Source organism: Tursiops truncatus, chromosome 12, assembly GCF_011762595.2.
Source record: "Tursiops truncatus isolate mTurTru1 chromosome 12, mTurTru1.mat.Y, whole genome shotgun sequence".
Taxonomy (NCBI): domain Eukaryota; kingdom Metazoa; phylum Chordata; class Mammalia; order Artiodactyla; family Delphinidae; genus Tursiops; species Tursiops truncatus.
The window spans coordinates 59439480-59451892 of NC_047045.1; the positions used below are offsets into that span (position 1 = coordinate 59439480).

Sequence of the window (12413 nt, forward strand, 5' to 3'; positions counted from 1 at the left end):
GACAAAGGGCATTTTCTGCTGCCCAGAATGTCTCTAGCTTCCTGGAACTGGATTGAATTAAACCGAGTAGAAATGAACACCTGAGAAAAGATTAGGAAAGCAGTTGTCATATCTTTTTTTTTTTTTTTTTTTTTTTTTGCAGTACGCAGGCCTCTCACTGTTGTGGCCTCTCCCGTTGTGGAGCACAGGCTCCGGACGTGCAGGCTCAGCGGCCATGGCTCACGGGCCCAGCTGCTCCACGGCATGTGGGATCTTCCCAGACCGGGGCACGAACCCGTGTCCCCCGCATCGGCAGGCGGACTCTCAACCACTGCGCCACCAGGGAAGCCCAGTTGTCATATCTTTTATGGGACGGGAAAGGTGTCCCCAAACTCAGAGTCATCCTCAACCTCTCCCACACATCCTAGAGAGCACTGCTATTCTCATGTGTGTCTCTTCCCAGAGTTAATAAGTGACAAACCAGCGAAAGGACTCAGGGCGCCAGGGTCAAGGGAACAAAGGTAACTGGGAGAAAGGTAACAGGGTAGCCTTTTCTGAGGAAGTTCCTGTCTGGCACAGGCTGCAATAAATCCATGAGTATGAGGGGCTTTAACCAGGATTGGGTAAATTTTAGGAAAGAATAATTTCAGAAGGAAACAGCGTGCGGTCTGAAGGAGATCATTTATTCATTTATCTCTTTTTAAATTTCCCTTCACAAGTATCTAATTTCCATACAAATATTCCATAAAGGTAGAATAAAGAGATAATGGAACAATTTTAATTTGTTATAAAAGTCATTCATAATTACTTTAAAAGATACCCTTGTTTTTTAACTCCCTGTATCCTAAAGACTAGGACCAAATACCCACCGCGTTTTCAACGCTTACCCTGTGCATTTACAAATGAGAGACACAATATTTGCATACGTTAGAGAAGTTACCACAAAAGGACTCTTCTAGGCTCCCCTCCCATAAATACATGTTGCACTCTACATAGCCATACTGACACATACTTAAGTGCACCCACACAGAAGATGCATGCAGCTCCCAGAAATGAATATGTAAAACGTGCACACACATCCGATTGCTTTTTAAATCTTCTTAAGTTTGTTGTTTCCGCAAAGTGATGACATCTCCTCTAAACAGACACTAAAGACTCTCTCTTTTCCCTCTCTCTTTGCCAGGCTAATCCTGAAAGGATGGCGGTGAAGGAGATCATGGCAGTTGCCCAGTTCCCTGCCCTAAGCGCAGAGGGTCCCTCTCAAACACTCTTCCATACAGGGCCAGAACCAAGAAAGGCAAAGGGGCTCCACCTTGGCTCTGCAGACGTCCATCTCCAGAAACTCGATCAAAGAAAGCAAAGGATTAACTTCAGTGCAGCGTTGGTTCCAGCCCAGAAGCCTTCTCTGACAACATCACTCTAAAAGCAACATGAAATAGTCAAAAGCACACAAAATTTGGAGTCAGAAGACCCCTGTTTCAGCTCTACATGTCTAATAGTATCAGAGGGACTTTGGATGAACGTGTAGCAAATAAATCTATTGCCCTGGGGATTAAGTAAGATAATGTATAAAAACGAGGATTTTTTTTTTAATTCATGAAACACTATACAAGGTATCAATTATTACTATCATTATTATAACTATGTAGAATAATGCACCCATGAAATAAGTTATAGATGCATTATTTAATGTATTCAACTTGGACCTTCTCCACTATGCAAAAAAGGAAAACATTAGTTGCCGGCTATCATTGGCAATCAATATTTTTATTTTAATTTTTCCATAATCTCCTTGTTCCCTTGGATATCAAAATCACATTTATGTAGAAAAATAAACCCCAAATTCTCCACCACAGCCTAAGGACAGTCTAGAACCACAACTTGTCTTCCATATCATAGCTTTTTGTATAAGTTGCTTGAATAAGGTGAACGACAATGTTGCCATGTTGTCTCATTATTTCAACGAGTTTCATTATGCCAGTCTACTGCATCTGTTCAAAGGAATTTATCCCCCTGAAAATCTCCTACCTCATAATGTCTTTCAGGGGCAAGCTGACTCTCACTAAGAATGATCTGTGGGAAAACATAACTCGTTCCGAATGTGCCACTGAGGGAGAATTCTTCAAACTTGGTAAAAGCTGACCCCACAGCCTCTCCACAAGTTCTCAGGTCAGTGGTTTGACACTTCAGTAATGTGCATACCTGTGTAGGAAAAGAAAAGTGGTTGGAAATCTTGGAAATATTTTCTCAGCTAAAAATCCAATTTCAAAGAATAGAAGAATATTTGTTAGGCTGCCTCTTAAGTAGTTTTTTTTTCAATTGCAGCTCATAATCTATTAGTAAATCCTAAAATTAATTTAGTGAGTCAAGATTAGCCCTTTTTTCAATGAAGCAAAATGGAGTAGACTAGAATTTTCAAAATTAGAGTATGTTGGTTATAATTATAGCTATTTCTAATTCTGATTTGAATTATTATTATTATTTTTGTTTGTTTGTTTCGGTTCACGGGCCTCCTCTCACTGTTGTGGCCTCTCCCGTTGCAGAGCACAGGCTCCGGACGCGCAGGCCCAGCGGCCATGGCTCACGGGCCCAGCCACTCCGTGACATGTGGGATCTTCCCTGACCGGGGCACGAACCCGTGTCCCCTGCATCGGCAGCGGACTCTCAACCACTGCGCCACCAGGGAAGCCCTGATTTGAATTATTTTATAAAATGTTTGTTTCAATTAAATATCTCTTTTAACTCAGTCATACATCTTGACTGTACTTGTTTATGATGTGAAATGGACTTCTTGCTCTGGACTCTAGATGAAGACAGTTTGCATAACACAGCTCTAAAATAACCTGACAGAAAAAGAGAGTATATGCGGGTTGTAGCTTTTTAAACTTGAACCCAGTCTGCTGAGAACTAATCAATCTACTTCATGTTTTTACCTTGCAGCTCTAATTCTGTTCTCACTAAGACTGAACAAATAATGTGTTCTAGGGAGAAAAGTTCAGTGACAAATGTAACACCATTCCAATTAACTGAATCCAGCACAATTCTTAAAGAAATGCAGTGATGACCTAGAAGACAAATCAGTAGAAGAGCCATTCTAACATATTTGAGTGTTTCTACCTGTAAGTAATACTGGCCTTCTACCATGTGCAGGCTGTCAAAGGCACCTAGTGCGTACACCTCACTGTTTCATTTCTCAGACATCTTGTAAGTTAAGTGACAGCACAGGTCTTTCTGACAAACTGTGTAATTTCCTGTGTTTCTCTTAAGCTTGGTGAAGGTGAACGCATCAAAATAAATCATCCCTGGAAAATTCAACCGTTCAGATGAGAATGGCTTGACACCTCTGGCATAAGCACTCCAGTGAACAGCTGCAGAGTAACTGGGTTCTCTTCAAGGCCGGGACTTCAATTCTGAGAGCCTCAGCTGGCCACTCTCTGTTTCCATTTCATAGTAATACACCTTGACAGCCTCCGGTGAGCAGATTCCACTTTCTACGGGTGACATAAAGAAACACAAATATTGGTTTCAAATTTTGCATGGTGACAAACTAATAGAATGGCTTCCATAAGAACTGAAATATAAAGTTATGAAAGCACAAGCATTTTCAAGATAAGGAGGGAGAGAGCTTTACATTGACCTAAATTCCAATTTGACTCTGAGTCCTCCGTATGGGACTGCTTACACTGAAACTATATGACTTAGATAGCTTTTTTTGGTTTTAACTTAAACTCCCCTTTCTTTAGTCAATTTAACAGTAAACCAGAAAATCTCTCAAACATGAAGAACAATTTTAGCTCTCCACTAACCTATCTAATTTATGTGTTTGAGATTCTTCACCTGGATCAATGAAGAACAAAGCTGCTTTACCTTGAAAGTGGAGGGGAGCCTGCTTTACCTTGAAAGTGGATACTATAAAGGATAAACTCTAAAAACCTGATTAAGTCTAAAGTGATTTTATCACCTCAACAGCAAGATTTATTTCAATATTACTCGTGGATGTTAGCTGCAGCGTTCTTTAGCTCTGGCTTTGCTTTTTTTATGTAACTTGAATTCTAACTCCAATTTCCCCTCGCGTGAAACTGAGAATATAATGTTTGCCTCCTTCTTTACTCCCAGGAATAATGTTCCTTAAATAATGTTGGTATAGAAGCCCATGCTCTTATTAATTTTGTGACGTTGGAGTTAATAGAAGAATCTTTAAAGAAAAGCGTGGCTTGAAAATGAAGGAAGGCTTCCCAAGACTGTGGCTGCCTGTTGGGGCAGAACCAGGGTGAGGTACGTGTCATGTGCATGCTCGTGTTGTGGGTATTGGTAGCAAGCAGGTTGACTCCCAGGGCTCGGGCTCATGCCGAGTGGAAGGGGACCGCCGAGAGGAGGGGCAGCGTGTTGTACCAGGCCGTGGGGTAGAGAATGCTGTCAACCTGAAACTCTTCCACCACCATCACAGCTGGGTCATGAGAAAAAATGTCAAAACAAGTGAAAATGCCAAACTTCCCAAAAGGAGAGTCAAAAGGCAAAAAAGTTCTGAGTCCTTGGGGAAATCAAATTGAATTTCAGGTGCAAAATGATTGTATTGTTAAGCAAAATGCAAAGAAGGGGAAGATTAGTAAGAAAACTGTCAAATAGAAGTGATCAGTATCTTCAAAATCTTTTCTCGCGCGCATGTTGGTGTGCATACTTAAAACTGTTACACATAAATTAGTGTAAATTATACCCAGTATACCACTGTCTGTGAGTTTTCTCACTGTGACATTCATCAGAACACTTCATTTTCCCACAGCCTATGAATCAACCAATGAGTTCATATCTACAAATGATATTTATTTATTTATAATTAATTAATTAATTTATGGCTTCATTGGGTCTTTGTTGCTGTGCACGGGCTTTCTCTAGTTGTGGCGAGCTGGGGCTACTCTCCGTTGCTGTGCGTGGGCTTCTCATTGAGGTGGCTTTTCTTGGTGCGGAGCACGGGCTCTAGGCGTGCGGGCTTCAGTAGTTGTGGCACATGAGCTCAGTAGTTGTGGCTTGCGGGCTCAGTAGTTGTGGCTCGCGGGCTCTAGAGCGCAGGCTCAGTAGTTGTGGTGCATGGGCCTAGCTGCTCCGTGGTATGTGGGATCTTCCCGGACCAGGGATTGAACACGTGTCCCCTACATTGGCAGGCGGATGCTTAACTACTGTGGCACCAGGGAAGCCCCTACAAATGACATTTAAAAGGTGAATATTTGTCTTAAAATCACTTGAAATTTTGAACCTCACAAATTTCTGCTGGTTTTCCACTCTATTCTTTAAATACCAACAGCACTGTCCATGTGAAGTCTAACACGGTAATAAAATAAACTTTGTCATGTCTCCCCATGGTACTGCTAGGTCTATATAAGTGAGGTGACGTAGATTGGAACTTAATTTAGACAATGTAATAGCTAAACCTTGTTAATTAGTAAACCATTAGAATTTTTTTTCCAGCCTGATTATTGCTACCAAACTCCAACTACCTTGGGCTCAGAACAGCCTTATGTTCTGCTCACGTTTCTATTTGGCCTGATGTGTGCATATGTGCTCAGGCAACACCCCACCCCCACCCGACCAGTGAGCATCCCAAGCTCCTCGGCCCTCGGCTCAGGGGGTAGCCCATCCTTCATCCCCAGGTGATCGACTTGAAGGCGGCATGTGGCTGATTTGGAGTCAAGGAAGGCTAAGGTTTTTGCAGGGTTTCTAGGAAAGAGGAATGCAGTCTTCCTCTGGATTTTGTTGCTATTAGGATATGTACTTTGTGATGAGCAGCCATGTGGCTTCTGAAAGGACAGTGATCCTGGGAAAAAGTTGTAACAAAGGAATAAGAGAGCTAGAGGGATGGATGACATCTTCTGGGCCTCTGAGGGACAGACTGCATCGGAAACTAGACCTACCCTTTCTATGATTTATATTTTCTCAGGTACCTAAGCAAGGAAATTCTGTGCTGTTGTTGTTTTTTTAAGCCAATTTCAGTTGGAGGAGTTTTCTATCATTGCAATCAAAAAGGTCCCAATGAAATGAATGACTACAGCTTAATACCAAGTGTTACAAAATTGGGTCAAAAAACTAACTCTAGTACTAAATCTTGTGATGAAACTGAGCATTTCTCCTTTCTCAGTGAATATTAAAATCCTCGTGCAGCTATCAGAACATCTGCTTTAATAGTCTGATAGATTTGGGCTTCCCTGGTGGCGCAGTGGTTGAGAATCTGCCTGCTAATGCAGGGGACACGGGTTCGAGCCCTGGTCTGGGAAGATCCCACATGCCACGGAGCTACTAGGCCCGTGCACCACAGCTACTGAGCCTGCGCGTCTGGAGCCCGTGCTCCGCAACAAGAGAGGCCGCGATAGTGAAGAGGCATGCGCACCGCGTTGAAGAGTGACCCCGCTCTCCACAACTAGAGAAAGCCCTCGCACAGAAACGAAGACCCAACACAGCCAAAAATAAAATATATAAAAATAAATAAATAAATAGTCTGGTAGATTCTATTTTATGACTAATTCAAATTCAGAACGCTTATACGAAATCAAAGTTAAATCCCTTTTTCAACTAAAGGTAATAATTCAGAAACGCATTCACAACAGTTCCCTCACCAGCATTGACAGACAAATATACCTAGATCTCACAAACAAAAGAAGTAAATCGAGGGGCTTCTCTGGTGGCGCAGTGGTTGAGTCCTCCTGCCGATGCAGGGGACACAGGTTCGTGCCCCGGTCCGGGAAAATCCCACGTGCCACGGAGCGGCTGGGCCCGTGAGCCATGGCCGCTGAGCCTGCACGTCCGGAACCTGTGCTCCGCAACGGGAGAGGCCACAACAGTGAGAGGCCCCGTACCGCAAAAAAAAAAAAAAAAAAAGACAGAAGTAAATCGAGCTTAGCTAAGGCACAAGTAATTCTCGCCTTGTGGTAGGGCGCCACCAGCCTACCCTCAGAATCAAACACCACATCAGTGTTGTATTGGTAACGACCATCAGGGGGACACTGAGGGTCACTGGCATTTCATGGCTTCTCATCCCCAATATTTGCCACAATGTAGATAGAGTTGTCCTTGGCCAGACAGCTGAGCCTTTCTTGCACTGGGCTGCGGCCAAACCTAATTCAATAGATACTGCCTTGAACTCACTGTGTGTTAGTGATTTTGGAACTTCCAAAGTGATACTTCATTTGCCCGTTACCTATAACACACAACAGCTCTAGGTTAAGAATCAACAGTAAAGATTTAAAAACTCACATGTAATACAATCTTCTTCTTTATGAAAACTAACCTATTTTTTAACTGACAGATTCAGGATGGCAGTGCAAGACTGAAGCACAGAGAAAACTGAGGGGGAAGACGAGAAAGAAGAGAAGCAACACATTTTCTTATGATGTTCTTCTAGGAGCACAAATGAAGGGCTTGAAATTTAACACTTTTCTAATGGGGAGGACCTTTTCCATAATCCAAGCCACAGTCCTACTAGGAGGCAGTATAGAGTTGGGCCCAGGCAGATCATCTTCTACAGAGAACAAATGCAGCATTAGGTACCAGAAATATTTTTAAAAAGAAAAGAAAAGAAAAGGAAAAAAGAATTTCACTATGCAGCCTCAGTGTCCCCATTTGTCAATGCAACACAATAGCTTCCCTTCTATCTTAGAGGGCCCTTGAGTGAAACCCTGGGATAAATACAGACTATGAAATTGCTTTTCGGAGTAATGCCCAAACCACCCACCTTGGGGATATTTACCCTAGAAATAAGAAGGGAGTGAGGTGAGGAAATAGCTGGGATTATAGCTGGCTTTAAATAATTGAAAGATTCTAATTTGAAGAAGGTGAGTCACGTATCTTAATATACGATAGGCGCAGTATGAACACCAAAGGAAGTTATAGATAGATGATTTCAGTGGAAAATAAGATTAAAATTTCTAGCAACCAGAACATGCTAAGAAGTGGATTCACTAGTCACTGGAAATTTCAAGTATAAGATGGTGCTTCCAGGCACTCAGAAGTCCATTCCGTTAGTGTGGCTCAGTGGAAATGGCTGTGCTTGAATTCCAGCCAGGCTAATTACCAATTGTGAAACCTTAAGCTCCCTTCTTTTCTTTTCTTTTTTTTTTTTTTGGTGGTACACGGGCGTCTCACTGTAGTGGCCTCTCCCGTTGCGGAGCACAGGCTCCGAACACACAGGCTCAGCAGCCATGGCTCACGGGCCCAGCCGCTCCGCGGCATGTGGGATCTTCCCAGACCGGGGCACGAACCCGTGTCCCCTGCATCGGCAGACGGACTCTCAACCACTGCGCCACCAGGGAAGCCCTCCCTTCTTTTCTTCATATTTAAAATGGGAATAGGGACTTCCCTGGTGGCGCAATGGTTAAGAATCCACCTACCAATCCAGGTTACACGGGTTCGAGTCCTGGTCCGGGAAGATCCCACATGCTGCAGAACAACTAAGCACGTGTGCCACAACTACTGAGCCAGCACCGGAGTGCTGGCTCAGGAGTTTCTGTTCTGTTTGGTAACATAACAGCATGCTCATACACTGCAGCGATAAGAGTGTCCAGTGCACCAACACTCAGGACAAAGACAGCTAAAATGGTACCACATTTTGGAAAATATCATATAATCATAGCTAAAACTTAGTGCGCTTAGATAGACTCAGATTCTTGTACTTTGTATCTCTGGAAAAACTTTTATGTTAAAGACCTTCCTGTCTGCTACCACCTATCTGTACTTTCTCGTGAATAGATTACACAGCACGGGGTTGAGAAAGAATATTGTGAAAGAAATACATCATCAGATTGACATCAGATTGCGATGCTGTTGTTGGCATCGTTCAGAGGTCAACCCAACTCTAAAAGTGAAGTTAATGAGCCAGACAGATTAGTCCACCCCATTCCAAAACACACTGGCTGTTAAACTCTTTTCTTTTAATAAAATATATTTTCCTGGCAGTTCAATACTTCCATTAATAGGGCCAATATGGGATCACTGTAGTAAGAGCTATCGTAGCAACAATTTGTGAAAATTTACATATTTAGCTGTAGGAGACAGAACAGAGTGTTAGGCAAGCCCTGGTTTTAACAGAGCTCACAAAATGGCTCACAAAATATACATGCAAATGACTGAACTCAATGTTCATGACCAGTGACCATAAATGCTTGCATTTATAAGAAGCTATCAGCAGAAAACACAGGAAAGACTGCCTAATAATCTGAGATATTAGAACTTTACCTGAACACTGTGCAAAGCATAGATAGATGATAATGTGGTCAATGATGGCAAGTGTCCAACAGGTTAAAACTTCGGACCTCTTGGGAACCCAGCTAATGCTGTGGAGTTCATGTGCAGAAAACATAACTCCAGGGAGCTAGGCTCTGGGATCATACAATTTCTTCATCTTTATAGAATATGCTCATTTTTCAAGTGAACCCCTTTTCCCTAAATACTTATACTAGCACATCGCTCAAAATCTAATTTTCAAGAGGTTGTTTCCTTATGCCTCGTCTGATGTAGGGAAACTGGTAGGTTTGGGATATTTGTGCCTTTTGTTTCTTTGGTTGCTTCAGTTCTATAATTTTAAGCCCTTTAATTCTTTTTTTTTTTTTTTTTTTTTTTGCGGTACGCGGGCCTCTCACTGTTGTGGCCTCTCCCATTGCAGAGCACAGACTCCGGACGCGCAGGCTCAGCGACCTCGGCTCGCGGGCCCAGCTGCTCCGCGGCACATGGGATCCTCCCGGACCGGGGCACAAACCCACGTCCCCTGCATCAGCAGGCGGACCCTCAACCACTGCGCCACCAGGGAAGCCCTTAAGCCCTTTAATTCTAATAACTTTTTTTCATTATCTGAATATGCCTTTATTCTCCCAGACCCCCTGGTGAGTTTCCATGGGTCCTTATGAAATAATATCCATCAGACACAAATTCATTTCAGAAAAAATTATTCGAGGACAAGATGAGACCTGTGTAAGACAGATAAATTGCTTTAGAATGAGAAGGAACTTATTTTCATATGTCAAGTTGAAATTCTACCTGTTGCTTCAGTTGACCTGACTTTCTGAATAGAAGCAAAAAGAAACAAAGGAATTTCCCTTCACTCTCCCTAATATCAGGAAGTATACCAACTTTTTATTATGTTGAAATCAATAGAAACTTGCATTAACTATTTCGATAGCAAGTGTCCTTAGTAATGCCTTTGCCTCATTTGTACATAAGGAATAGGGATTGTGGATGCAAATTATTTAAACGAGGTTTGAACATAAACATTCAAGTACATAATTTGAATGACAATTCAAAATTATTGTGGGATTAGGAAGTTTAGAGTCTAAAGTTTTGTATTAAAATAAATATAATTCTGCCTTTAAATATGCAAGGGACAAATTTTAAATGAGAGAAGGGCCCATAGAATAAAATCTCTAAGTTTGTTGGCTCTCCCCAGGTCGTTAGTTCCAATATCCATTATAAAACCTGCTTTCTATTTTTACCATCAGAGTCCTGACTCTGTGGCCAAGAGTTACTCTTACAGGCCCTCCATCAGCCCTTGTGATCTCACTCCTCCCAACCTAATCTTCAATCAATACTTCAAACTATTGAGTTCCCTTAACCCTTGCTCTCATTAAGTGAAATGCTTCCCATGTGTATATCAAATCAAGGCAGATAATCAGAGCCTTCTCCCACTCAGTCCCATTTTATCTTTCTTGTTCTTAGCTAAGACCACCCTTCTTATTATATTTTAATACACTTACTACTGCTCTGATCCTGGGTTGATTCCTCGCTAAATCCTGACCTTCCAACTCAAGTTGCTCACCTCTCACCTCTGTTGCTGTTCACTTCTCTGAACTCTGAATGCGCTTATGGTCAGTAGCCACATTATTCATTACTTTTCATTCTGTATTCTACCGTCTTGCCCCCATAGCAGATCCTTTTCTATCTCATACCTTTAACTACCCTCTATGAACTGAAAACTACTGTCTCTATCTTTAGCTCAAACTTCTCTCCTGAACTCCAGGATTGTTTATCCAACTAAATAGACTTCCACGAGCTCCTACAAAGCATCAGTCCACTTGGCAGCATCCATGCCTATGAAGTCCACCTCCCCTCCTCTCAGTGTCAATGACTGCTCATGCCTCTCTATATGTCCTTTCCCTATCCTTGTCCACCAGATCCCAAAGACATTTGCTTTAGAAATTCTCTCTCTTCCTCCTTATCATCCATTTTTCTTTCTCTATTGGGTTAATTCCATCAGCATACAAATATCCTGTTGTATTTCTTACCTTAAATAAAAACAAAACAAAACCCTCTCTTGATCTGACAACCCCTTCCAGTTCCTGTCTCATTTCTCTGTTCTATTGTACAACAGAGCTCTTCTACATGGTTGTGTATACTCTCTGTCTTAATTCCTTCCTCCCCATCAGGATTTTGTCCCCATGACTTCACCGCCTTGTCAAGGTCACCACTGATCTCTGCGTTACCAAGTTAGTTGACATGCTGGCAGCATTTGACACAGCTGTGTCATTTTTGAGATACTTTCTTCGTCCACAATTTCCTGGTTTTCCTCATTCTTTCTTCTTGGTTTTTGTACTTACTTCCTTCAGAGTTTTTTGTGGGCTTTTTTCTTCCTGCTTCCTTCTCATCATCCCTAACCTCTCAACGATGTTTGCCTTGGAGCCCAATTCTTAGAAGTCTTCTCTTCCTATCTACACTCATCCATTTTGTGGCTCTAAATACCATTTATATGTTAGAGATTCAAAGATCTCTATCTCTATCTCAGACGTCTCCTTGAACTCCAGACTTCTGTGTCCTAAAAATTTTGTCTGCCCGGAATCTCCAGTTGGATATATAAAGGCGTATCAGATCAACATAAACAAAACTGAGCTTTTGACCTTCCATTTCTGACATTCCTGAAGTTAGTCTTTCAGATCTCAGTTAACGGCTTCTGTAAACTACCAGTTGTTGAGGCCAAAGCCCTTGGAGTTATCCTTCCTTCTGTCTTTGTCTCTCACTCTATACATGTTCAGTCAGGAGGTCTTTCACTGCTGCAGGTCTGGTCCAAGCCCACCATCGTCTCTGTCCTGGATTATTCCAATACCCTGCTACCCGTTTCGGGCACCGCTTCTTATATTTTGCACAACAGCAGTTAGAGTGATCCTATTAAAATGTAAAACTAATGGTGTCAATCTGCTCAAAAACTTCCAAAGGCCTCCTACTTCACTTTTCAGAGTAAAAAGCCAAGTTCTTGCAATGCCTGCAAGATCCAGCCTTCTGTTACTTCTAGCATCAATTCCTAGTGATTTCCTCCATGTTCATTTGGCTCCAGTTGTATTGGCCTTGGCCTCCTTGATGTTCCTAAATGTGTTATTCTGCCACCACTACCCGGAGGGAACTATTAGAATCGTCTCCTATATGGCTACCCTACATTTAGAATTTTCCCTTCTTATCTATCCTCCAAC

General features: G+C 42.2%; 1 protein-coding gene across 1 annotated transcript in view; it reads right to left on the minus strand.

Moving 5' to 3' along the window:
* Positions 1–641: 641 nt before the first annotated feature.
* The window catches only part of VNN2 (vanin 2), a 34279-nt gene continuing 22507 nt past the window's right edge, over positions 642–12413 (minus strand). Inside the window, 3 exon segments of the mRNA XM_033867738.2 lie at positions 642–1398; positions 2008–2181; positions 3097–3470. Coding sequence (XP_033723629.2) covers positions 1327–1398; positions 2008–2181; positions 3097–3470 — 620 coding nt within the window. The 3' untranslated portion in view covers positions 642–1326.